Raw genomic sequence first — 25,899 nt, forward strand, 5'->3', positions numbered from 1 at the left:
CAATTGTTGGCACCCTCCCACAAAGGTGAGGAACTATGTATATTAAATATAATCTCATCTTGAAATTCACCCCTAGAAACAAGGACTGGAATGAATATGAATAATGGAATACAGTTTTACCAACGTTGAAGGTACACATTTCCCCTTATTCTTTCTATTACTTTATTGCCTTCTCTCTCCTTCCATTTTCCACTTTCTGTCACCACTGTTCCTTTTTCTCATTTCTGTCCATTTTTCTTCACTCCCTTTATCAATTTGTTAAATCTTGCCCTCTTCCTGTATATCTAATTTTGTCCTCTCTTTCAAACTCTTTTTTCTACAGCTTTCATTTATCCCCTTTCTCTTTCTGTTTATTTCCCACTCTGGATATCAGGCTCCCCAGTTGGCTTCCATTCTCTTTCCCCATCAGTGCATCAGCTACTCTGTTCACATTGTCAAGGTTTTATTCTGTGTCATAAAGATGAAACTTTTGGCTTTCAATTCTAGAGCACAAGATCTCAGGCAGAACTGGGGGTGCTGGCCAGTGTTCCCTCTAAGCTGCACAGCTTCACAGATGATTAATCAGCCCCACCCAGTCTGTCATGGAGCCCTGAGCCTCTGACTGGGCGGGGCTGTTTAATCACCTGTGAAGCTGTGCTGCCCCGCAGCTTAGGGGGAACACTGGTGCTGGCCATAATCTTATTGTGCCCAATAGTGCAGTCCTTTGAATATCAAGCAGCCAAGGAGAACATCAAACTAGCCAGGATGGACCTGTCTAGTGATGTGGAGGTTGTGGGGAATAATCAACTGAATCTCAAGTAGGAGGAGAGAGATTATTTTATCTCTGTGTTTGGCACTGGGGTGACTGATGCTAGAATACTTGTGTCCAGTTCTGCTATCAACAGTGCAATAAGGACGTAGATAAATTGGAGAGGATTCGGAGAGGAGCCACTAGAATGATTTAAAGGATTAGAAAGCCTATCTTCCAGTGATAAATTCAAGGTGCTCAAGCTATTTAGCTTTACCAAAAAAATCATGGAATACTAGAACTGCAAGGGACCTCAAGGAATCATCAAGTCCTGTCCCTTGCCTTCATGGCAGGACCAAGCACCATCTAGATCAGTGGTCACCAAGCAGTAGATCGGGATCTACTGGTAGATTTTGGAACCTCTGACAGGTGATCCTGACTGGTTTGGCCAAGAGGCTATTATCAAGTGCGGGCACTTCAGCTGCCCCTCCCCTTACAGCTGCGCATCTCCTGTCCTGTCCTTTGGAGCTGTCTCCTCAGGAGTCTCCTGCTTCCTGTGCAGGGCAGGGAAGATAGAGGAGGGGTGCTGATGTCAAGGTGCCCCCTCTCCCACATTGTATCCTATCTCCAAAGAGCAGAGAGGGGACACAACTGGGCTTGGGAGGGAGTTTGCTGGCTGCTTTTGGGAGTGGTGCAGGGCCAGGACAGGGGTGAACCTGCTTTGCCCCACTGCACTATCACCCACGAGCCACCTGAGGTAAGCAGTGCCCAGCTGGAGTACACATCCTGAAACCCTACCCCAGTGAGAAACCCTCCCCTGCACTCCTAGCCCTGGGCACTCCTGCATCCAAATGCCCTTCCAGAGCCTGCACCTAGAACCCCCTCCAACACCCTAAATGCCTCCAGCTCAAAACCCCTCTCATTCTCTAAATCCCTTAATCCAAGGCCAACCCTCTGTCCCAGACTAGTGAAAGGGAGAGACGATGGAGTGAACAGAGGCAGACCCTTAGAGAAGAGGCCGAAGGAAGGCAGGGGAAGGGTATTTGGGTTTCAGGTAGATCTTGGATTGCACTTAAATTCAAAAAGTGATCTCAAGCATAAAAAGGTTGGAGACCCCTGATCTAGATCATTGCTGACAGGTGGTTAGAGATTTTTAAAAGCAGATTAGACAAAGACAGATTCTGCAATGTCCCTGAGCAATTTATTCCAATTGTTTAACCACCCTGACAGGAAGTTTTTCCTAACACCCAATCTAAACCTCTCATGCTGCAATTTAAACCCACTGGTTCTTGTCCTATTATCAGATATCAAGGAGAATAATTTTTCTCCCTTCTCTTTGTAACACCCTTTTTTAAGTACTTGAAAGCTGTCATCATGTGCCCTCTCGGTCTTCTCTTTTCCAGACTAAACAAACCCAGTTCTTTCAATCTTCCGTCACAGGTCAAGTTTTCTAGACTTTTAATCATTTTTGTTTTGTCAGATGTTAAGGGTGACTTGATCATAGTTCCCCACTCTGGCACGGTGGGAGCCTGCAAGACACTTTAAAATACCCTGCCACTAAAGGGTTCCGTTTAAAAACTCCCCGAAGTCACAGATTCCCTGACCTTGGCTTGGTATTGTTGCTACCACCCAAATGCAAAAACCTCCCTGAGAACCCAGGAAGGCACATTTGGGAATTTCTTCCTGTGGGGTATTCTCAAGCTCCTTAGCCTTCCTCTTGGAGAGAATTTGAGAAATTGTTATTTCTTCTGGTAGTCTTAGGCATGTGTACACAAAACCTTGTGCCTTCTAGGACACAGGAATCAGAGCACGGACTTAAAAGGATTATTTTTTATTAATAATACAAATAAAACACGCTTCGTGAAACATTACTTAGTTGCTAGATGCTACAAAGCAACTACCAAAAAAAGATTAAAATACAGAGAATTACTTCCCCCTGGGGTTCAGTTTCAACAGTTACAGAGTAAGAGGGTGGTTACATATACTCAGAACAGAGAATTCCAACAACCCCCCAAAAAAGAAAAGAACCTGATCACGTCTGACTAAACATTCCCTGTTCTACTCACATATTGGTTGTTCCAAGATTTAGTCCTTCACTAGGAATAGATGTCGCTGGATTCTCCATGCCTTGCTTGCTGACTGAATTCATATCTCCCAGACATAGGAAGGTCACTGCTTCCATTTCAAAAACTCACACTCTGTTTCCATTGACACTCCTGGCTTCCTGCCAGCTCACTTCCTGCTTCCCTAGCATTTCTAGGGACTCTGTAGGACCTACTGTTTATACTTTACTTTTACAGGCTAGACAATTAGGGTTAGGTCTCAAGAATTAATCATTATGAAAAGACTTTAGCTATTTGAATGACTGGAATGTCCAGAAAAGGATATTACACCTCCATTCATCGCAACAGGTCTCCACCCTGGGAACTCATATTTACTAATGGGCTTGTCAGTCTAGCAGAGAAAGGTGTAACACAATCCAGTATCTGGATATTGCAACTAGACCAGGGTGGGCAACATGCAGCCCATCATCCCATGGCCCAGTGGGAGCCTTGGACAGGGGCCATGTGCGTCACTGCACTCAGTGTGCTCCTGAGGAGGGGGAGTTTGCATGATGCCCCCAGTCCCAGCATAATCTCTGTACCCCAGCTTCTGCACCCCATCCTTTCCCAGACCCTACACCCTAATCCCTGCCCCAAGTCACAACCCCTGCCTGCCCTAAATCATAATCCAAACTCCTGCACCTCTGTTCCAAATCACAACCTCCTCCCATACCCTGTATGCCCTCATACGGGTCAGAATGAGTTGCCTCCCCCCGCCCCATCAAAAATTATTTCCCACTCCTTAGCTAAACAAATTCATTCTGGAAATAAGGTGTAAATTTTTGACAGTGAGGGTAATTAACTAATGAACAGTTTACCAAGAGTTGTGGTACATTCTCCATCACAGTTTTTAAATCAAGACTGGATATTTTTGTAAAAGATCTGCTCTAGGAATTATTTGAAGTTCAATGGCCATTGTACAGGATGTTGGACTCGGTCAGTGGTTCTTAACCTTAATTACTCCTCAAGGGTAATTTGGCATATTTCAGGGGGGTAATAAGTTTAAAATACAATAGATGTTCAGTTTGTTCAACATAATGTATGGGTATGTCTACACTTGCTCCCTATCTCGAGATAGGGATGCAAATGTAGTGTACCGAAATTGCTAATGAAGCACGGGATTTAAATATCCCATGCTTAATTAGCATAATGCGTCCAGCCGCCATTTTGAAATCGCATTATTGCGAAATAAAACGCCCCGTGTAGCAGCGTTATTTCGAGAGAAAACCCTTCTCTCGAAAAAAGCCCAGGCCTGATTCCTACATACAGATTATGGTGCTCTCTCTGAGTGGGATATGGATACTCTTTGGAACTGAATGGCAATAAGAGGCCACGTAATATGTGACGTGTTATTAAGCAGCTGCTGGCAAGAGAGGAAATACTGTCTTGGCATCAGAAACAGTTTTCACATCTGCTAACAACTGGAATCTCTGAGCCAGCAGCTGCAGAAGTGAATTTGGGCAGGGCATGACCCGTAAGGAATGTTTAGTGGCTTATATATCGGGGTGGGGAACTTCAGGCCCGGGAGCCAGAAGCAGCCCCCAGCTTGCCTGGATCTGGACCTCAAGGCTCTGCCCTCCCCACCCCGGGGCTGGTGTGCGAGGGGAATGTAGGGAGTGTCTGTCTTCTTTTCAGTTAGGGGCCACATCAGTGAGGGGCTTGGGTTTTTGTTTTGGGGTTTTCTTTGCTTCTGACTTGTGTGTGGCCTCTGACTGATTTTTCTGTGGGTCAGCAGCCCCCAACCCAAAAAGGGTTCCCCACCCTGTTTTAGGTTAATCATCTGTAGTATTTTAGGTTTGAATTATCTTTAAAATGTTCATTGTGAAATTTAATTTATTTGTAATGGTATGCATCTTAGTACGGATCATTATGCATGATGTTCATCAGGCAGTAGTATATGTGGTGAGAAGGACTCAGTAGGAAACATGTGAACTTAAATGGAATGTATGGTACTGTAGGTTTAATTTGGTTGCTGACTCAGTGAAAGTGTCTGTAAGAAAAAACAAACAAACATGAATTGCACTGCTTTTTAAAGGCATCCTTAACAAAATATGTAATTTAGAAACTCCATAGAGTGCTTATTCCAGAGAGATTGTTTTATGCCATTGAATGACTGCATATCTATTTGCAAAGAGAACCACTGAATGGAAAAGTGCAAACTTTCTGATTTTTCTTGCAGTAATGCATACTTGTTGAAATCTAAAATGCCTAGAAAATATTATGTGTATATATAATTGCAGACTGAGGATGTGGACGAGGTGTTTGAAGGAGTGCGACCAACCATGTGCTCATTTGACCCCTGCCCTTTGTGGCATATTAAATTGAGCCAAGAGGGGACTGTTGTTGTTAATGCTTCTTTTAGATTTGGGACAGTTCCCACTGCCTTGAATCATAGAATAATAGGACTGGAAGGGACCTCAAGAGGTCATCGAGTCCAGCCCCCCGCCCTCAAGGCAAGACCAAGCTCCACCTACACCATCCCTGACAGATGTCTATCTAACCTGTTCTTAAATATCTCCAGAGAGGGAGATTCCACCACCTCCCTTGGCAATTTATTCCAATATTTGACCACCCTGACAGTTAGGAATTTTTTCCTAATGTCCAATCTAAACCTCCCCTGCTGCACTTTAAGCCCATTACTCCTTGTCCTGTCCTCAGAAACCAAGAGGAACAAATTTTCTCCTTCCTCCTTGTGACACCCTTTTAGATATTTGAAAACCGCTATCATGTCCCCCCTTAATCTTCTTTTTTCCAAACTAAACAAGCCCAGTTCATGAAGCCTGGCTTCATAGGTCATGTTCTCTAGACCTTTAATCATTCTTGTCGCTCTTCTCTGTACCCTTTCCAATTTCTCCACATCTTTCTTGAAATGTGGCGCCCAGAACTGGACACAGTACTCCAGCTGAGGCCTAACTAGTGCAGAGTAGAGCGGCAGAATGACTTCACGAGTTTTGCTTACAACACACCTGTTGATACAACCTAGAATCATATTTGCTTTTTTTGCAACAGCATCACACTGTTGACTCATATTCAACTTGTGGTCCACTATGACCCCTAGATCCCTTTCCGCCATGCTCCTTCCTAGACAGTCGCTTCCCATCTTGTATGTATGGAACTGATTGTTCCTTCCTAAGTGGAGCACTTTGCATTTCTCTTTATTAAACCTCATCCTGTTTACCTCTGACCATTTCTCTAACTTGCTAAGGTCATTTTGAATTATGTCCCTATCCTCCAAAGAAGTCGCAACCCCACCCAGTTTGGTATCATCTGCAAACTTAATAAGCGTACTCTCTATCCCAATATCTACATCATTGATGAAGATATTAAACAGTACGGGTCCCAAAACAGACCCTTGAGGAACTCCACTTGTTATCCCTTTCCAGCAGGATTTAGAACCGTTAACAACAACTCTCTGACTACGGTTATCCAGCCAATTATGCACCCACCTTATCGTGGCCCTATCTAAGTTATATTTGCCTAGTTTATCAATAAGAATATCATGCGAGACCGTATCAAATGCCTTACTAAAGTGTAGGTATATGACATCCACCGCTTCTCCCTTATCCACAAGGCTCGTTATCCTATCAAAGAAAGCTATCAGATTAGTTTGGCATGACTTGTTCTTCACAAACCCATGCTGGCTATTCCCTATCACTTTATTACCTTCCAAGTGTTTGCATAGGATTTCCTTAATTATCTGCTCCATTATCTTCCCTGGGACAGACGTTAAACTGACCGGTCTGTAGTTTCCTGGGTTGTTCTTATTCCCCTTTTTATAGATGGGCACAATATTTGCCCTTTTCTAGTCTTCTGGAATCTCCCCTGTCTGCCATGATTTTTCAAAGATCATAGCTAAAGGCTCAGATACCTCCTCTATCAGCTCCTTGAGTATCCTGGGATGCATTTCATCAGGACCTGGTGACTTGCTGACATCTAACTTTCCTAAGTGACTTTTAACTTGTTCTTTGTGTATCCTATCTTCTACACTTACCCTCTCTCTGCTTGTATTCACTACGTTAGGCACACCTCCAGACTTCTCGGTGAAGACCGAAACAAAGAAGTCATTGAGCATCTCCGCCATTTCCAAGTTTCCTGTTACTGCTTTTCCCTCCTCACTAAGCAGTGGGCCTACCCTGTCCTTGGTCTTCCTCTTGCTTTTAATGTATTTATAAAAAGTCTTCTTGTTTCCCTTTATGCCTGTAGCTAGTTTGATCTCATTTTGTGCCTTTGCCTTTCTAATCTTGCCCCTGCATTCCCGTGTTGCTTGCCTATATTCATCCTTTGTTAGTTGTCCTAGTTTCCATTTTTTATATGACTCCTTTTTTATTTTGAGATCGTGCAAGATCTCCTTGTTAAGCCAAGCTGGTCTTTTGCCATATTTTCTATCTTTCCTACACAGCGGAATTGTTTGCTTTTGGGCCCTTAACAACGTCCCTTTGAAATACTTCCAACTCTCCTCAGTTGTTTTTCCCTTCAGTCTTGCTTCCCATGGGACCTTACCTACAAGTTCTCTGAGCTTATCAAAATCTGCCTTCCTGAAATCCATTACCTCAATTGTGCTGGTCTCCCTTCTACCTTTCCTTAAGATCATGAATTCTATTATTTCGTGATCACTGTCCCCTATACTGTCTTCCACTTTCAAGTTCTCAACTAGTTCCTCCCTATTTGTTAAAACCAAATCCAGAACAGCTTCTCCTCTGGTAGCTTTTTCAACCTTCTGAAACAGAAAGTTGTCTCCAATGCAGTCCAGAAACTTACTGGATAGCCTGTGCCTCGCTGTGTTAGTTTCCCAACATATGTCTAGATAGTTGAAGTCCCCCATCACCACCAAATCTTGGGCTTTGGATAGTTTTGTTAATTGTTTAAAAAAGGCCTCATCCACCTCTTCCACCTGGCTAGGTGGCCTGTAGTAGACTCCTAGCATGATATCACCCTCGTTTTTTACCCCTTTTAGCTTAACCCAGAGACTCTCTACACAGCTATCTCCTACGTTCATCTCCACTTCAGTCCAAGTGTGTACATTTTTAATATACAAGGCAACCCCTCCTCCCTTTTTTCCCTGTCTGTCCTTCCTGAGCAAGCTGTACCCTTCCATACCAACATTCCAATCCTGCGTCCCATCCCACCAGGTTTCTGTAATACCAATGATATCATAGTTGTATTTATTGGTTAGCAATTCCAGTTCTTCCTGCTTATTACCCATACTTCTCGCATTTGTATATAGGCATCTAAGATACTGATTTGATCTTGCCTCCCTGTTGTGCCCTGACCCTCCTTTCTCCTTGCCATTATAGGCCGTAGTCCCTCCCATTTCCAACCCATCTCCCAGTCCCGCACATGCAGCACTTACCTGTGGGCTTTGCTCACCTGCCCCCGACAAACCTAGTTTAAAGCCCTCCTCACAAGGTTAGCCAGTCTGTGTCCAAACAAGGCCTTCCCGCTCCTGGAAAGGTGAACTCCATCTCCGCCAAGCAGTCCTTCCTGGAAGAGCACCCCGTGATCAAGGAAGCCGAATCCCTCCTAGCGACACCATCATCGCAGCCAGGCATTCATCTCCAGGATGCACCTCTCTCTGCCCGGGCCCCTACCTTTGACAGGAAGGATAGAAGAGAATACCACCTGCGCTCCAAACTCCTTCACCCGTACCCCCAAAGCCCTGTAGTCACACTTGATCCGCTCAGTGTCACACCTGGCAGTATCATTTGTGCCCACGTGGATGAGTAGCATTGGGTAGTAGTCAGAGGGCCGGATAATCCTCGACAATGCCTCCGTAACATCTCGGATACGGGCCCCTGGCAGACAGCATACCTCTCGAGATGAGCTGTCAGGGCGACAGATGGGTGCCTCCGTTCCCCTCAGAAGAGAGTCTCCAACCACCACTACCCTACGTTTCCTCCTCGCAGTGGTGGCAGGAGACTGCTCAACCTTGGTGGTGCAAGGCCTGGTCTCCTCCACTGTGGGGGGTGACTCCTTGTCTCCTGCTGAAAGTAAAGTGTAACGGTTATGTAACAACACAGTGGGAGGGTTAGGAGCAGGGGTGGAACACTGCCTGCTGCCGGAAGTAACCAGCTGCCAGTTCTCACCCTGCACCACTGCCTCCTCCATAAGTGGCTGGTCAACAGTCCCACATCCTAGGACAGTGACCTCCGTGGACTCCACAGGAATACTGTCCAGGAATTCCTCATGGCTTCGAATGCTCCTCAGCCTGGCCACCTCCTCCTGTAGCTCTCCCACCTGCTGCCTGAGAGATTCCACCAGCAGGCACCTTTCACAACGGTTGTCTCCCCCAGCCTGGAGATCACTCAGTGGGAATTGCAAGCCACAAATACAGCAAGACCACACCAGGACCTGGGTAGAGGCATCCATGCTCAGGTTCTCTGTCTGGATACAGGCACAGGTGGAGGAGACAGGAGAAGTACTGGCACAAGCGCTACGGGTCTTCATCACCATCAGTCACTCCCTCTGCTCAACTCCCTCTTCAACTCCCCTGTCTGCAGTCCCCTGGTCGCACTGCTCTGGCTTTTTAAAGCCTGCTTGCCTAGGTCAGACCTGCCCCCTTCTGAGTCACACAGGAAAAGGCTGAGCCTGAGGCTAATCAGAGGCAATCAAGGGAACAATGGCAGGCTCTCAGTCCCAACTGCCACAGAAGCTGAAACTGAAACTGCTAGCACTCACCTGGAATCAGACTCTCAATTCACACTTCAAACTGTAAAATTCAAACAGTCAGGCACAGGCACACACTCACACCACAGCTTGTACTCTCACCGGGAAAGGTGAGAGGTGGTGATAAAACCATTCCTTCAGTAGCCTTCCCTGGACCCACTATCTATCACCCAGTCACTAATATTCCCTTCCTGGGCAAGCTACTCAAGTAGGCAGTGGCGTTGCAATTCCAAGCTTTCTTGGAAGAAACAGATTATCTACACCCATTTCAATCTGGCTTCAGGCCTGGTTTTGGAACAGAAACCACCTTAGTTCTCCCTGGTAGATAACCTATGCCAGCGATAGAGACGGGGAGTGCGTCCCTGTTGATTCTCTTTGACCTCTCAGCAACTTTCAGTACCATCAACCCTGGTATCCTTCTGGAGCTCCTGGTGGAGTTGAGTATCGAAGGCACTATTTTGCAGTGGTTCTGGTCTTACCTGTTGGGATGCGTTCAGAAGGTGGAGCTAGGGGGGTGCTGCTCGACCCCATGGCGACTGTGCTGCAGGATCCCGAAAGGCTCCATCTTGTCCCCTATGCTGTTTAACATCTACGTGAAACTGCTGAGAGAGGTCATAAGGAGATTTAGAGGACGGCGTCATCAATATGCAGATGACACCCAACTCTATTTCTCTGTGACATTAGATCCACATGTGGTGACGACCAATCTGAACTGGTGTCTGGAGGCAGTGATAAACTGGATGAGGTCAAATAAGCTGAAGCTGAATCCAGATAAGATTGAGGTCCTGTGGATCAGGAAGCCATCTGTCCGGGAACACGGTGTGTTACCTGTTCTGGATGGGGTTATACTTCCACTGAAAGAAGAGCTACACAGCTTGGGAGTCCTCCTGGACCTTTTTCTAGCATTTGAGAACCAGATTTCATCAGTGGCCAGGAGTGCTTTTGGGCAACTTTGGCTGATCTGCCAGCTGTCATACTTCCTGAAAAAGAATGAGCTGGCTATGGTGATTTATGCTCTTGTCACATCCCAATTGGACTATTGCAATGTGCTCTCTGTAGGGCTGCCTTTGAAGAGTCTTCCGACTCTTCAAACTAATCCAGAATGCAGCTGCTTGAGTTGTAGCTAACACTTGTTATACAGAGCACATCATGCTGGTGCTCTGGCAGCTGCCCTGGCTTCCAGTATGTTTCTAGGCACAGTTCAAGGTCTTAGTTATGACTTACAAAGCCCTAAATGGGTTGGGACCAGGGTATTTGAAAGACCATCTCCTCCCAAACCAACCTGCCCAGGGATTGAGGTCAGCTGGGGAGGCTCTGCTCTGTGTTCCTCCGCTTATGGAGGGAGATAAGACTGACATCTACATGGAGGAGAGCCTTCTCAGCCTTTGCCCCCAAGCTATAGAATTCTCCCCCCATCTCCCCCTGACATTTGCCTGGTGCCAACACTGGCACTGTTTTGGTGCCAGGCTAACGCCACCTTTTACCTGTGCTTTTATTAGTGTTTGAGTTTGTGTATGTATGTGTGTCCCTCCTCCTGAGGTGTCTTGGCAGGTTTTATGTCCGTCCCCCCCGCCTTGGGGTTTTGTATTTTATTCTTATATTTATTGTGTTTTAAAACTTTTGTAAGCTGCCTTAAATATTTTAAATAGAGAGGCGGGGTAAAAATATTTAAAATGAATGAATGAATAAATAAATAAATGAAATATAAAAGGGCTGCCAGTTAAATACTGTTCCCTTTTTGTCTTCTTCTAAAATACAGGCAATGATAATTGCATTTACATCTGATATGATTCCTCGTTTGGTTTATTACTGGTCCTTTTCAGTCCCTCCCCATGGGGATCACAGCAGTTACACCATGCAGGGGTATATCAACAATACACTTTCTGTCTTCAATATATCGGACTTCAAAAGTGAAAGCAAACCAGTTCCACTTCCCTGGTTTGGCAACCAAACAACATGCAGGCAAGTGTCAAATCATTTTTCTTTGTCATTGGAAAGGAAACCATAATAAAATATCCTAATTTTCTTTATAAAAATCTCTTTAATAATGTTAAGATTCAGATAAGCTCAAGGACAGTCAAAAAGTAAAATAAAGAATTGAATTTTCTGAACCTTAGATTCATTTTATTTCCCCCAATAATTAATAATGCATTATTCAAAACAATATAAAGGTGAGTTAAATGTATTTTTGGTATAGTGGAAAAATGTATTTCAATAGGTTCAGCTTATTCTGTAGATGTAAAATTTACCCATTGTTTTAGTTGCATACATGACTCTAGGCTGTGTTAAATGTGACACATTTTGCTCCATCCCCTGGCTATAGTGCGTTACTGCAGAGGTTGCTGAAATTACTTTTTTGACTTTTCTAAACTGTCATTAGATATCGTGATTTCCGATATCCTCCTGGGCACCAATATCAGTATGAACACAACATTTATTACTGGCACGTGATTGCAGCCAAACTGTCTTTCATCATTGTCATGGAGGTTAGTACATTTTGTGGTTGATTTTTTTTTTAAATTTAGGCTTCCCCTTGATCAAAAAAATCAATTTGAAATTAATTCTATATTTTTCATTCAAAATTGTTGTTCATTTTATTTTGTGAAGAATGTTGAATATTATAGGCTACATCCTCAACTAGTATAAATCAGCCTATCTTCATTTAAAATCAGTTTACACTGGTGGAGGATTTGACCCTATGCATTTAGCAGCTCCTTAGTTTGGGAACTTAAAATACTGTCAGAGAAATTCTGTATGTTAGAATGAGGAAAAAAACATTGCTCTAATTAATGTGTGTATATAGCTGTTGGATTAGTGTGTATGTGTAGGGTTGCCAGATACTTTCAGAAAAAATACCGAACATGGTGGGTGGGAGGGAAATTGGTTGAGCAAAAAAAAAATCCCCTCACTGTACCTTTAAATCCCCTTGCTCGCCGCTGCCCCCGCCCCCGCCAGATGCAGCAGGGGAGGAATGTCTGAAGCAGCCTTCTGTCCAAGAAAAACAAAAAATACCAGACATTTTCCATGTCTGGTATTTTCTAGTGTGTTTTTTTTTTACCAGACAGAGGCCGCAAATACCGGACTGTCTGGGCCAATACCGGACACCTGGCAACTCTGTGTGTGTGTGTGTGTGTGTGTGTGTGTGTGTGTGTGTGTGTGTGTGTGTGTGTGTGTGTGAGAGAGAGAGAGACCTGGCAACTCTGTGTGTGTGTGTGTGTGTGTGTGTGTGTGTGTGTGTGAGACCTGGCAACTCTGTGTGTGTGTATGTGTGTGTGTGTGTGTGTGCGCACGCGCGCGCGCACATCCATACACAGAATTATATGTGTAAAATAATGATAAATATTAGTCTTGTAATACTTCCTGTCAGGTAAAAATCAGTATAGCCACATTATCCTCCATTACTTGGAGCATAGCACAATGCCCAAATCTAGAGCTAAATCTGAAGTGGGGGGCAAAAGAGCTGCTCTGCATCACTATAGATCTACATCGGCAGTTTTAGCTGGGACAGGAGCAACAGAGAAGCTGCATGGTCCACAAGTGTGAAGATAATCCAGCATTGCCTGCCTCAGTCATTCAAAAATCATGAGCTCTGCCCCCAGAAATCCATGTAATTTACTTGAAAACTCTTTATATAATAAAAAATGTTAGGTTCTTTTTATTTTCTGTCTAGATTTTGAGCCTTTAGATTTTTCATTTTCAAGCTTTTCTTTCTAATAATGACAGGTTAAAATGTACTCTTTTTTATTAAAAAAAAAGAGGAAATGCAAAGATTTTGACAAATCCCAAGCTACTGGAGCCAGGTGATTTAAGAAAAACTTAAATATCTTGAGACTTGCAATAAAATCATGAGCTGCAAATCTGAAGGGGAAGGGTAAATAGTTAAAAGCATAGGCAGAGCACACTTTTAGTAGTAATAGTAATTTATAGAGTATGTTTATAGCGTATGAGTAATTTATAGAGTAATTTTCATCTGCCAGTTTATAGACAGACATAACTCCACAGAGTGCTCTGTCTGATCTAGCAGCTAAAGAGGTATTATTATCCCAATTTTAAAATGGTGGTTCTGAGTCAAAGAGCTTGAATGACTTCTGGACTCTGACCTCTCCCACAGTGCAAGAGAGTTGGGCTGTTCCTCTCTTTGAACAAATTCTGGAGTAAATTCAGACTGGTCCTTCCAATTCTAGGATTCGGCCACAATCCTGCCCTTTCTCCAGTGTCTCGGCCACTTGCTGACTGCGAGGTGGCTGGTGGGCAGTGATCACTAGTTACTTACACTAAACATAACTGTCCCCACCTTTGTTCTTTGCACACCGACACCTACTCATTGTTTTATCATATACTTATACTGTAAACACTTCCAGGCAAGGGACTGTTCTTTTGTTACACATGTACCATGCCTTGCATGTTGATACCCCTAAGTACAACTAAATGCAAATAATAAAAGGTCAGAGTCCATTCAACACACTCCCTGGGACCATTTTAGGCAGAATGGCTATTACCTATCACTGAAGATCTGTAAAGCTGCCACCTAGTCATCTACCAATATTTCAGTAAAACAAGTACGGGTTTGGCTTTTATTCCTCAGAAGCATCTTTCCAAAAAAAGGTGTTCCAAGCTGTTGCTTCAACATAGTCTAATATTATTAAGTTTAGGGAACAGGTAACATTGTTTTCTGTTCACTCTTTCCCCCTCTGCAGCCCACCCCTTTAATTTTTCTTAATGCCCATCACAACTCAAATGTCTCAGGGAGAGGGTAGGATCCAGATTATAAACTGTATTACATGATGGTTTCCTTTCTGGGACTGACTTGCTTCTTAGTGTACCTCATCTAAGTCTATTGGGTGGCCTCCTCTGTATCCATATACAGAACGGAATAAAACACTGCTGCTCCTAAATTTCTGTATCATCTGCTTATAAGAAACTTGTGTTTCCATAGAGCTTTGATGTACTGAATTGGGGAAGTCATCTGAGAAAAGGTGGAGGCTTTTGTTGCAGCCAGATAGGAGGCATCTCGGGAGTTATGAAGCAATTTAGGATTGTGGGAGGAGCAAACTAGTTAAATGTTCCAGTATAAAATTCATCAGGGGCTTTGATCCAAAGCCCATTGAAGTCAATAGAAAGACTTCTACTGACTTTGGTGGTGGTTGGATCAGAATCCAGGAAGGATGTCAGAGGAGATGTAACCAAGTCCAGCAGTCATCTGGGCAAGTCTGAACCAGCTCCAATATTTTAAGGAAGAGGGACTCAACCCAGATGTTTCACCTGGGGAAGAAAGGTGGGGAGAGAGGTCAGTCCCAGACAGGAAGTCAGCAGATAACAAGTTTCCCAAGGCTATGGGAAAAGTTGCTGTCAAAGCCAATATTACAAATCAGTAGTTCCTTTATTTTCAGACAGCTAGGCTACGTCTACACTGGCCTACTTTTAAGTAGGAATAAGAGATCCTCTGGAAAAGGGCTTTATTCCGGAGGATCGCGCCAGCCTAGATGCTTTTTTCCGGCTTTTCCCCAAGCCGGAAAAAAAGCGGCGGACATGTTTATTTAAATCCGCGGGGGATATTTAAATCCCCCGCGGATTTCCCTATTCTGACTTACCTGCTTTGCATGACTTTTCCGGAATTTGGGGCCAGTGTAGACATAGCCCTAATGTATCTCAGGACACTGTTCCTTCCCAGAGTTCTGTATTCACAAGGACAATTAGCTAGTGTGGTACACAATACAAATGTACCCTTAAGATCAGGGCTTGACAAACAGCGGCGAAAGCCGCTTACCAGCCCTGCACTGCGTATGCGTAAGAGCCACATTGCGCATGCGCGCGCTGCCGGTAAATGGGGCACGCGGCTGAAATCTACTCACCACGGGTGAGTAGATTCTATAGTTTGTGGAGCCTTGCTAAAGATAATGTAACATTTCATCTATGTAACGAGATTGCAAGAAAGTCACTCTGTGTGTCACTATGAAGACTATTATATTTGTGCATGAAGCACAGGAAGCAGCTATTAGCTTGCTATAGGGGTTCTTTATGTTCAGAATATTACCAGGTTGAATCATCATTGGTTTTGTGGTCTGTTACAATCCAGTTTTTAAGTACTCAGCTATTTTAACGTTACGAATTATACCTGTGCTGTCTACAACTATAGTAAGGCATGTATGTGTGCCATGTCATGAGGCCTCAACCATTGGGATAGTAGAGATAACTCAACCATCCACCACCCTAACTTTGCCCCTAATTTGCATGCAACAGTTTCATTGGTTGTATGAGGGAGACAGCACAGATGGTGGATTACGCGGCCCATTGCCACATCACAGCAGACACCCTTATTTATCACCCGCACAAATCAACCCCACTCTCTGAGCACACTTCCTCTTGACACAAATCAGCACAACAACCCACAGAAACAGAACCAACTCTCACAATAATCCCAAATACCCACAGCCCCTTACCACAGCACATGCCTCTCATTGCTACCTGCACAAATCCATACAACTCTCCCAGAATGTTTGCAACCCAAACACAAATCAACACAACCACCCAAACAGTCACCGCAACCATCACTCTGAGGCCTAGAATATTTGAGTTAGTATGCAGCAATGGACACAACTACAAGCATGGTTGAGACCTCTTTTTGTTCAAAATATCTCCAGGTTCGATTATCAGTGGGATTTGTGATTGGTTACCATTTTGGGGCTTATTTTTTCCCATGCATGACTTCGAAAATTACATCTGTGTGAGAGCATGAGCTGTCAGCTCCTCATTAGAAGTAATAATATCCTATTCTACATGACTGACATGCTTGATTTTCACCTTCCCTAGCATATCATATACTGTGTGAAGTTTATTGTTTCATACGCAATTCCGGATGTATCACAAAAGACAAAGAGCAAGATCAAACGAGAGAAATACTTAACACAGAAACTCCTGCATGAGAATCATCTCAAAGTTATGAAAAAACATATTGGGAAAATAGCTGACAGAATCTGGACAGGAGCAGACAGCACTTACCGACTTAAATTGGAATAAGAGTGTTATACGCTGAGAGTACTTAATCAGTTTAGTATTGGTGAATAATGGTGAATCAAAATATTGCTAACGGCTAATCAAAAGTTGGGAATTAACTCCCTCTAGCAAATAGCTTCTTATAACTGTCACCTCTATCTGGGGCATCATTGGACACCATTGGATACAAAGGCAAGGACTGGAAAATACAAAGCCATGAGACACAGTAGGCCAGCGGTGGGCAACCTGTAGCCTGAGGGCCACATGCGGCCGATGAGGGTTCTGTGTGTGGCCCATGAAACATTCTGTTTACAAGCCCACACACAGGCTTGTCAGATTCTGCTAGGTTTCATCTGTGTAGGTTTTTTCCTATCAGTAGCACAAAAGTGCCATGCACTTGGGGCACGTGAATTGAGGTGCGTGCTGATTGCACAAAACATTATGAGAGCCACACACTTCTTCTGCATCCAATCAAAGCGCTGCTACAGTTCAATTGGCACACCCCTCGAATTCTATGTATGCAAGTGCGGTTAGCAAAACTACCCTATCCCTGGAGAACATCTTGGTTATGACAATCCTGCAGTTCCCTGAGATGGAGGGCCACTCATGCAGCCACTCACTAGCTTAGGTTGCCCCTCCCTGTAGTAATTGCTATCACCTGGAAAGAGGAAAATGATGTCTTTAATAGCATTAGCTGGACAGAAAAAACATTCATGATGTTTTCAGTAGACTGTTCTCTTATCAAGGGGCAGCTTCTTTCTGAAATGCAGCAGCCACTGGTTTCATTCTGCCATTGATTATTTCATCTGCTATTCAATGTGAACAAAACCTCAGACACCAAGCCATTTGTATTAAAAACAACACAGCTGCCATGTGATGATCACTTGAAGCAGCTGTCACTGGATAATTCGATCATGGAATATATACTTAAGCTAAGAGGAAAAGTCAAAACCAGAAAGGGATGGAAAAAGAAAAGATGACAACAATTAAACATTTGGAGGTTCAGCCATTGCTGTTGCCATGATAAGCCTGCTTGTGCCATATAAGCTAAGAAATACACTGCGGGGATTACACAGATTACAAGATATTTCAATCAACCGTGTCAGAATGGACTTGAATCACAATGAGAGGAAGCACTACATGCCTGATTTTCCTCTCGCTGCTACCTGCTTATGGTCAGAGGTAAATCCCTGACTAGCAGTGGGAGAGGAGAATCAGGTGATGTGTCTTTATCCAGTTGATGCACATTAAGTAGTCCATTTTTTCCTGTTCTGTTGTGAACCTGTGCACTCTAAGTGGCTTCTTACCTATCGCAGTAGTGAGAGTCCACATTCTCATCACATATTAAATCAATATGCAGGGAGGGCTCACTTCTGTATTTCTTTTACAGCCAGAACTCCATTCCCTTCCATGATAGTTTTCAGTGTGCAAGGAATGCATACATCACAAAATAGCATGTGGCAACACAGTGGCTAGGAGATGTGAATCCTAGCACAGGTAGACAGACACATGCCAGCTCTGCTTGAGCTAAAACATTGAAAAAAGCAGCGTGTCCACAGTGATCAGGCTGACCATGCGAGTACCTACCCAGGAGGTTGGTGCCACATTCATCAATAATCATGATGAGAAAAAAATCCATATTAAGACTCTTTTAGAGGATGGGGGGGGGGGGGGAATATTTACCTAACGAAAAAGAACAAAATCAGGAGGGACTTGAGAGACCAGCCTCAGAAGGGACAATAGCTTGGCCTTATGTAAATAACTTCACAGCGTTTATCACCCATTTTATAGGTGGGGAGATTGTGGCAAAGAGCGTTAAGTGCCTTTCTGTGATCACACAGTGATGTGTGGCAGAGCCGGGGTTAACACACAGGAGCCCCTGGTTCCCAGTGACCTTTTCAGGCCACTGAATTGCAATACAGGCAGTCCCCGGGTTACATGGATCCGACTTACATCAGATCCCTACTTACAAACGGGGTGAGGCAACCCCGCACTAGTTGCTTCCCCCCAGCAGACCAGGGAGATGTGAAGCTAGCGGCCCCCCCAGCAGACCAGGGAGACGCGGAGCGGCTTTTCTCAGCAGACACCTCATCTTGAGAATAAAGGACTGAGGGAAGTGAGGTGTGAGAGAATAAAACTGAGCTCTGGAGAAATGTTTGGCTAGAGTTTCCCCTATAATATGTACCAGTTCCGACTTACATACAAATTCAACTTAAGAACAAACCTATAGTCCCTATCTTGTACGTAACCCGGGGACTGCCTGTACTGTAAAGTCAAGGGCGTATACCATCTCTTCCTTTTGCTGTCACCTAGCATTATTCTCCTGAACCTCATAGTCTTAATTCACATTTGCCAATTATTCCTCCTTCAGGAAAACATTATGGCTGTGTCTACACTGGGCCACTTATTCCGGAAAATCAGCCGCTTTTCCGGAATAAGCTGCGAGCTGTCTACATTGGCCCTTGAATTTCCGGAAAAGCAACGACGCTCTACTGTACAAAATCAGCCGTTATTCCGGAAAAGCTACGCTGCTCCCGCTCGGGCATAAGTCCTTATTCCGGAACACTGTTCCGGAAAAGGGCCAGTGTAAACAGCCCAGTAGTCTTTTCCGGAAAAAAGCCCCAATCGCGAAAATGACGATCGGGGCTCTTTTCCGGAAAAGCGCGTCTACATTGGCCACAGATGCTTTTCCGGAAAAAGGGCTTTTCCGGAAAAGCATCTGTGACCAATGTAGATGCTCTTTTCCGGAAATACTTATAACAAAAACTATTCTGTTTTAAGCATTTCCGGAAATTCATGCCAGTGTAGACGTAGCCTATGACAGGAGTGCATTTGGTCTGTTGTATCACTTCTCTCTCTGTATATATAGTCTTATTTTGAGCACAGTTAGGGTATGTCTACACTAGACACCCTAGTTTGAACTAGAGTGGCTAATGTAGTCATTCGAACTTGCAAATGAAGCCTGGGATTAAAATATCTCAGGCTTTATTTGCATGTTCCCGGGTGCCGCCATTTTTAAATGCCCGGTAGTTCGAACTCCCTGCCCGCGGCTACACGCCGCATGGGCTAGGTAGTTTGAATTAAAGCTCCTAATTCGAACTACCGTTACTCCTCCTGCAATGAGGAGTTCATTTGCAAGTTCGAATGACTACATTAGCCACCGTAGTTTGAACTAGGGTGGCTAGTGTAGACATACCCTTACAGATAGTGAAAAGTATGGTGCCTTAATAAAGAATATCTTAAATAAAATGTTCCTTAACATTCCATGTAATTTACCTAGATTTCACCTACACCTGCTAAAAATGAGATTACTTGGCCTCTCTGAACTGTTGAAGGGTAAGAATGAACCATTCAGGAGGGGGGAAACAATAGTATTTGTAACTCCTTTAGAAACCCGGTCACTCAGAGACTGTTACACTAGACTTTGAAAGGGAAAATTAGAATCTGCTTGAAAATATAAATAAGTGTTTTCACGTGTGATGCTGCAGATCACAAACTGTGACATCATCATCCGCTGTGTGCCAAAGTCATTTTGGGATAAATCCAATGAGGGCAGACCTGATGAAGGGCTCTGTGTAGCTCAAAAGCTTGTCTCTTTCCCCAAGAGAAGTTGTATCAGTAAACAATATTATCCACCCATCTTGTGTCTCTAATGGGCTATTTAAGCAACTTTATAAACTACATAACAATACCACTATTTGTAAGGTTTTTTCAGAAGTTGATATGATTTGATGCAGATGAATGTACATTTTGTATTTTTTGCTAAGGACTTTTGCTATTTCTAAACATTAAAACTTTTCTCTATATTTATCATTTTAATAAAGTTTATTTTAAAATGTATTCACTGGCTTCATTTGTGTTTCCTTTTTTATAAGCAGAACAGTAGTGCTGCCACCAAGTACCACGTTTAAATTGTTAGAATATTAATATTGGCTCTTTTCCATATTACTGCATTTTTTTTCAGGCTCTTGCCATTAATTTGTGCCACTGCTGTTGAGAACTATCAGCTTCTTTTCTAAAGTCTGGATGATGGAATTCCTCCTTTTCAACAGAAGAGCTGTGATATGGAGGGGAAGAAATCATTATGCTCTCACAAAAACAGATGATTTAGGTGCTTTTTAAAACCAATGTAAGCTCTATAATGATTTGAGATTCGGTTTCTTCCAAAATTTCATTTCAGCAGGATCAGGCCTATAATGAGCACCCTACTTCCCAGTATTTCAGCCTTTGGATCCCTTCTCGAGTCTCCTTCTAATCCAGGTTTATCCTCTGGGACTGCATGTCCAATATGAATTTTAGTTTGTTACACCTGTCCCCTCTGGCTCGAGGTGTGGCGTTTATTTGACATAGACACGTTACAACTAAAAACAATCTACAGCTCTTACTTCACTCATGAACTTTTCCTTTTTCTATTATCAAAGGTGAAAGACGGTGCTCCCCAAGCATGGTCCACTAGTAAGGTACATCTACCAACCAGGGCAAAAGTCAAATTAAGATACATAACTTCAGCTACGTCAATTGCGTAGCCAAAGTCAAAATAGCTTAACTCGACTTTTGGCACAGTCTACTACACAGCAAGAAGTTGAAGAAAGAACATTCTTCCTTCTGTGTCTCTTACCGCTCATGAAATGAGGGCTACAGGAGTCAGAGTAAGAAGTCCTCCAGCCTGACATTATTTCAAAATAACAACTTGCTGTGTGGACGTGGACTATGTTATTTCAAAATAATGCTGCTGTGTAGACATAGCCTAAGAGAGTGGCCAGCTATAGTCAGGGCTCTGGATGCTGCCGTGCACTGGTGGGCCTGAGCCAGCACCCATAGCACCCCTCTCCCCACCTCTGGGGAGCATAGCCACAGCGTACCCAGGATCCAGTCCTGGTGCTCAAGTGGCTGGGCAGAGTGATCCCAGCCAGCCCCAGTACTCAGAAGGCCAGGCAGCATGATCCCCACTGTGTCCTGACCAGCCCCAGTGTTTGGGAGGCTGGGCAGCACAGTCCCCCCCACCTTAGCCGGCTCCAGTGCTCAGAAGGTCAGGAGGTGTCTGTCAGGAGAATGGATCTCTCTTTCAATGTTAGCTAATGTGTTAACTCAGGTGCTTAAATCTTGTTCTAGACAAGATAACTCAGCCTAGGCTCATACTTTGAGCAGTTCATATGCTTTAGCAGGAATATATAATTTTGCAGCACACTTAGTTGTTTCACTGTGTTAGTAGTTTACTGGCTATCTCCTTCCCTTTTTTGCCATTCTGCAAGTAAATTGCTCTTATGTTGCATACCCACTGCATACCACATTGGCGCAAGTTACACTACTTTACCAATTACACCCATTTTCTAACACATGCCAGTAAGCTGTGTAGCTTACTCCATTGTATACCTCGCAATGCAGTTTGGTCCAGCCATTGTCTGGGGCATCACACCAATTTACATCTGGTCTGGATTTTGCCTAATGCCCCAATTATCATTTCATGTCTGACAAAATAGGAAAGAAGGGTTATGTAATTCCCCTCACGAAAGAGAGCAGGCTCGATAGCAAGTATTTATTTGTATTAGCTAGGCCTACACACCCGGTAATGCTAGGCAATGTATATGTACCCAGTGATTAGGATGTGACTCGATATAACAGCAGCAACACAACCTACATGCATTTTCAATTGTGGTAATATTTCTCGAATCCGGTGGTCTCTAACCTTTTAAAGCATGAGATCACTTTTTGAATTTAAGTGCAATCAAGGAGCAATCCAGGATCCACCTCAAACCCAAACACGCTTGCCCCACCTCCTTCCCACCCCTTCTCCAAGGCCCCACCCCTGCTCACTCCATCCCCCTTCCATCCCCCATCACTCACTTTTATCAGGCTGGGGTGTGAGGGAGGGGGATGTGATCTCTGATTTTGTGCTAAAGGATTTGGAGTGTGGGAGGGGCTCTGAGCTGAGCCTGGCATAGAGAGTTGAGGTGTGGGGTACTGGCTCTGGGAGGGATGTTGGGTGCAGGGGGACTCAGGACTAGAGCAGGGGTTTGAGGTGCAGGAGGGGTTCAGGACTTGGGCTGGGGTTCAGAATGCACGCTCTAGCTGGGCACTGTTTAGCATGGGTGGCTTCTGGGTGGTGGTGCAGGGGGCTACGACAGGTTCGCCTCTACTCTGGCCCTGCACCCCTCCCAAAAGCAGCCAGCAAACTCTCCATCCCTGCCCCCCCGCTTCTCTGTGGAGATGGGGTACAAGGTGGTGGGAGGGGCACCCTGACATCAGCAGCCCCTCCTCTTCCTCCTGTGCCATGCACAGCAAGCAAGAGGCTCCCAGGGCTGGGGGGCAGCTCCAAGGTAGCGGGAAGGAGCAACACAGCAATGCTGAAAGGGGCAGGTGAAATGCCGGTACTTGACAGTCTCCCAGCCAAACCTGTCAGAATCACCTGTCAATGGCTCCACGATCTACCAGTAGAGATCCTGATCTTCTGGTTGGTGAGTGTGTGTGTGTGTGTGTGTGTGTGTGTGTGTGTGTGTGTGTGTGTGTGTGTGTGTGTGTGTGTGTGTGTGTGTGTGTGTGTGTGTGCAAGTCCATTTGTTCAAGAACACCTCCTAAACTATTAGAGGTAGGATCACCCAATGTGGTACACAACTTCCTCTTATCCTAGCTTAAAACAAAGTCAGGGCTTGGTTGTGCCGGGAAAATGGGAAGTGCCTGGAATGGGATTGTTTTCTATAACACGGAGAGGAAGGGGGTTGATTGGAGGGATAGCGATACTGCAGAGTGATTACTGGGGGCAGGGAGCGGCGGCAACTGCACCAGCAAGAGCATGGCCAGCTGAAGCCAGGGCTTTTGATATTGCTGGCCACTAGACAGGGTAAGTGACCCCCCTACCCTGAACAGTGGTAGAAGGGGGGAGCCCCCTGCCCACTGGCCCTGCCGCTGCAGCCCTACTGGGAACACCCCCAGGTCCTGGCAGCACAGTCTACCCCCTACCAGGAGACACCAGGGCCAAGAATCACTGAGTCACTCCTGGAGGAAATGCCCCGCACCCTTCGAGGGGAGGCCAGGAACCATGACCCAGGCCACACCCTCTCCCCCCCTCCCCCCACACACATATAGGAGATACCCTTCCTCAGGAGAGGCTGGGCCCAGGAAATGCTCTGCTCCCCTCCCCCCATGGAGAAGCAGAGCCTGGGGCTGGGAACTGCACCTCCTCCTCCCCAAGAAGACACAAAGTCAGGTACTGCACCCCCTCCCAGGAGACACCAGAGCCGGGAAATGGTCACACACACACTAGTTCCACTCCCACCCAGAAGCAGCCCCACACTTCCCAGCCTCCTAACCTGATTCCTGCACCTCTGCCTTGATGCCCCCCCCTCACATCCAATCCTCTGCTCTAAGCCCTTTGCCCTGAGACCTGCACCTTGCACCCTCTGCCCTGAGCTCCCCCACACCTCCCAGCCTCCTGCCCTGACTCCTGCCCTGCCCTGCCCTGAGCCCCATAAGGACCCAAGCAATGCCAGATAAATCCTCTAGTAAGAAATAAACATTTCCCATAGCCTGGTAATATCGTAGTATTGGCTTCTTCCTGAGCCTGCTCTGTAAATTGGATTTTTATTTGTAAGCTCAAACAGAATTAAAATTGGCACCTTCTATTGTTCTAATTTGCTAATTATGTGCTTTGATATGATTAGCCCCTTAAAAAAACTCTAATCTCTGGACTACAACTGCATTTTTGCTAGTCAACAATGAAGCAAAGCATTGATTCAGACACTCGGCAACACCCATTACTGTGCTTATTAAATCACCACGCTCGCTTTTAGTTGTCCTGCCTTGTTATATTTTTCTCGTTCGATAGACCAACATGGCTTGCAACCTTGCAACATTTTTTCCCAGTCCCTCCTCCTTCATTTTTAAAATGTAACCAATATTTCAAACACAATTATCCTAATGCCCTTGAGTTTCCCAACCCCCCCGCCACCACCCCACCACCTTCTTGAGCTGCTCCCCCTTGTGTGTTCCCTTCGGCCTCCAGGTACCCCCTGCCCACCTTCAATGTCCCTGCATTGAACTGTCTCTCTGGCACCCCCTGGGGAAACAGTAATTTTTCTCTCGGAATTGTGGGTAGGACTAGGAAGTCTCATCTTGCGTAGGTACCTGGAAACCAGAATCTTGCTTTCTCCCCTAGTTGTTGGATGAGGGGGTTTGCCTTCCCCTTGCTGAAACCTGCAGCCCCCAGCCTATCCATGGTGTGGCTTTGTGGGAGAAGGAAGGGCTAGTGAGGAGACAGTCACACCTGTGAAAGCACAGCGGAACTGGTCTAACTGAGGGCACCCTGTTTCGGTGAGAGGCCTCACCCACCTTGTCTCTCTACGATCCTGGGACCAACATAACTATCACACCCTTGCAACATATTTATTCCCAGTCCCTCCTCAATTTTTAAAATGTAACCCAAATTCCAAACATACTCAAATTGTGACCAGTCTATGTCACGTTCTTGCTGTGACTGGCTTTCCAGTCAGTACCTTGGAAAGCTGGGTAGGTAATCACTCTGTTTATTGTGGTAATGCCAGAGCCCTGGTGAGGACCTATTATACTAAGTGTTGTCCTTTCACCAATGAGCTTACAGTCCAAAAGACCAGTGGCAGCTAAGGGGCAAGGGATACCAAAATAAACACATTTGCTTAATTTTGAATTATAAAGAAAATGCCTCTGTTCTCGCAAATAAGCTTTAATTGGCTGATTTATTTTTAGCTTTATGGCAGAGGTGGGACTTAAAGGGCACAATTTCACTGGCCAAATGGCATAGCTGAAGTTGACATACTAATCTCAGGCATGGAACTGCTTTCCCATTGATGCTGGCTACTCTTCTCATCCTGGTAAAGTGCTGGCATCGACAGGAGAATGCTCAGAGATTGATTTATTGCATCTAAGCAGACAGGATAAATCGATGGCCAGTGGATCAAATGCTGCAGCGTCAATCCCCAGTGGAGTGGAGACAAGCCTTCAGGTACAAATAAGCGTGAAGCTATTGCAACACTGCTTTCACCGCTGTTTGGCAGCCAGCACTGGCCCCTAACGAGTGGCACCCTGTAGGCTTTAACTCAGACTGCCCACATGTGAAAAGCTGAAGTGCTGTGTCTTCCTTACAAATGTCTCTCCAGTTAGGGCTTGGCCTCACTACCATGCTAAACTGGCACTGCTGCAATTCCTGAAGTGGGGTCACGTTAGCGGGTTGGGTGAAGTTGCAATAAGTTGATAGGAAACTGCTTTTCCATTGACATAATTAATCCTACATGGCATAAGGCGGAAGCAATACTGATAGGAGAGCATTGCTTGCTGACGTAGTGAGATGAAGGTCTCACATTAAGTCAATGTAAGTTACATTACTTGGGGGGTGTCTGTCGGGGGTGCCTTTATATACCCCTGAGCAACATAACTTATGGCAAC

The 25,899-nt window shown here is 44.9% G+C and overlaps 1 protein-coding gene across 5 annotated transcripts in view; it reads left to right on the forward strand.

The window, feature by feature from the left end:
* The window catches only part of ANO6 (anoctamin 6), a 187,577-nt gene that overhangs the window by 111,003 nt on the left and 50,675 nt on the right, over nt 1-25,899 (forward strand). For 3 of the 5 annotated variants that reach the window (XM_075930414.1, XM_006126490.4, XM_075930400.1), the window contains 3 exons: nt 11,252-11,454; nt 11,873-11,978; nt 16,303-20,325. In XM_075930414.1, the coding sequence (XP_075786529.1) occupies nt 11,252-11,454; nt 11,873-11,978; nt 16,303-16,509 (516 nt within the window). In that variant the 3' untranslated portion in view covers nt 16,510-20,325. Of the gene's footprint in view, nt 1-11,251; nt 11,455-11,872; nt 11,979-16,302; nt 20,326-25,899 lie in introns of those variants that run through there. The other 2 variants (XM_075930407.1, XM_006126492.4) reach the window with 1 other exon arrangement.

Source organism: Pelodiscus sinensis, chromosome 1 (assembly GCF_049634645.1).
Source record: "Pelodiscus sinensis isolate JC-2024 chromosome 1, ASM4963464v1, whole genome shotgun sequence".
Taxonomy (NCBI): Eukaryota; Metazoa; Chordata; order Testudines; family Trionychidae; genus Pelodiscus; species Pelodiscus sinensis.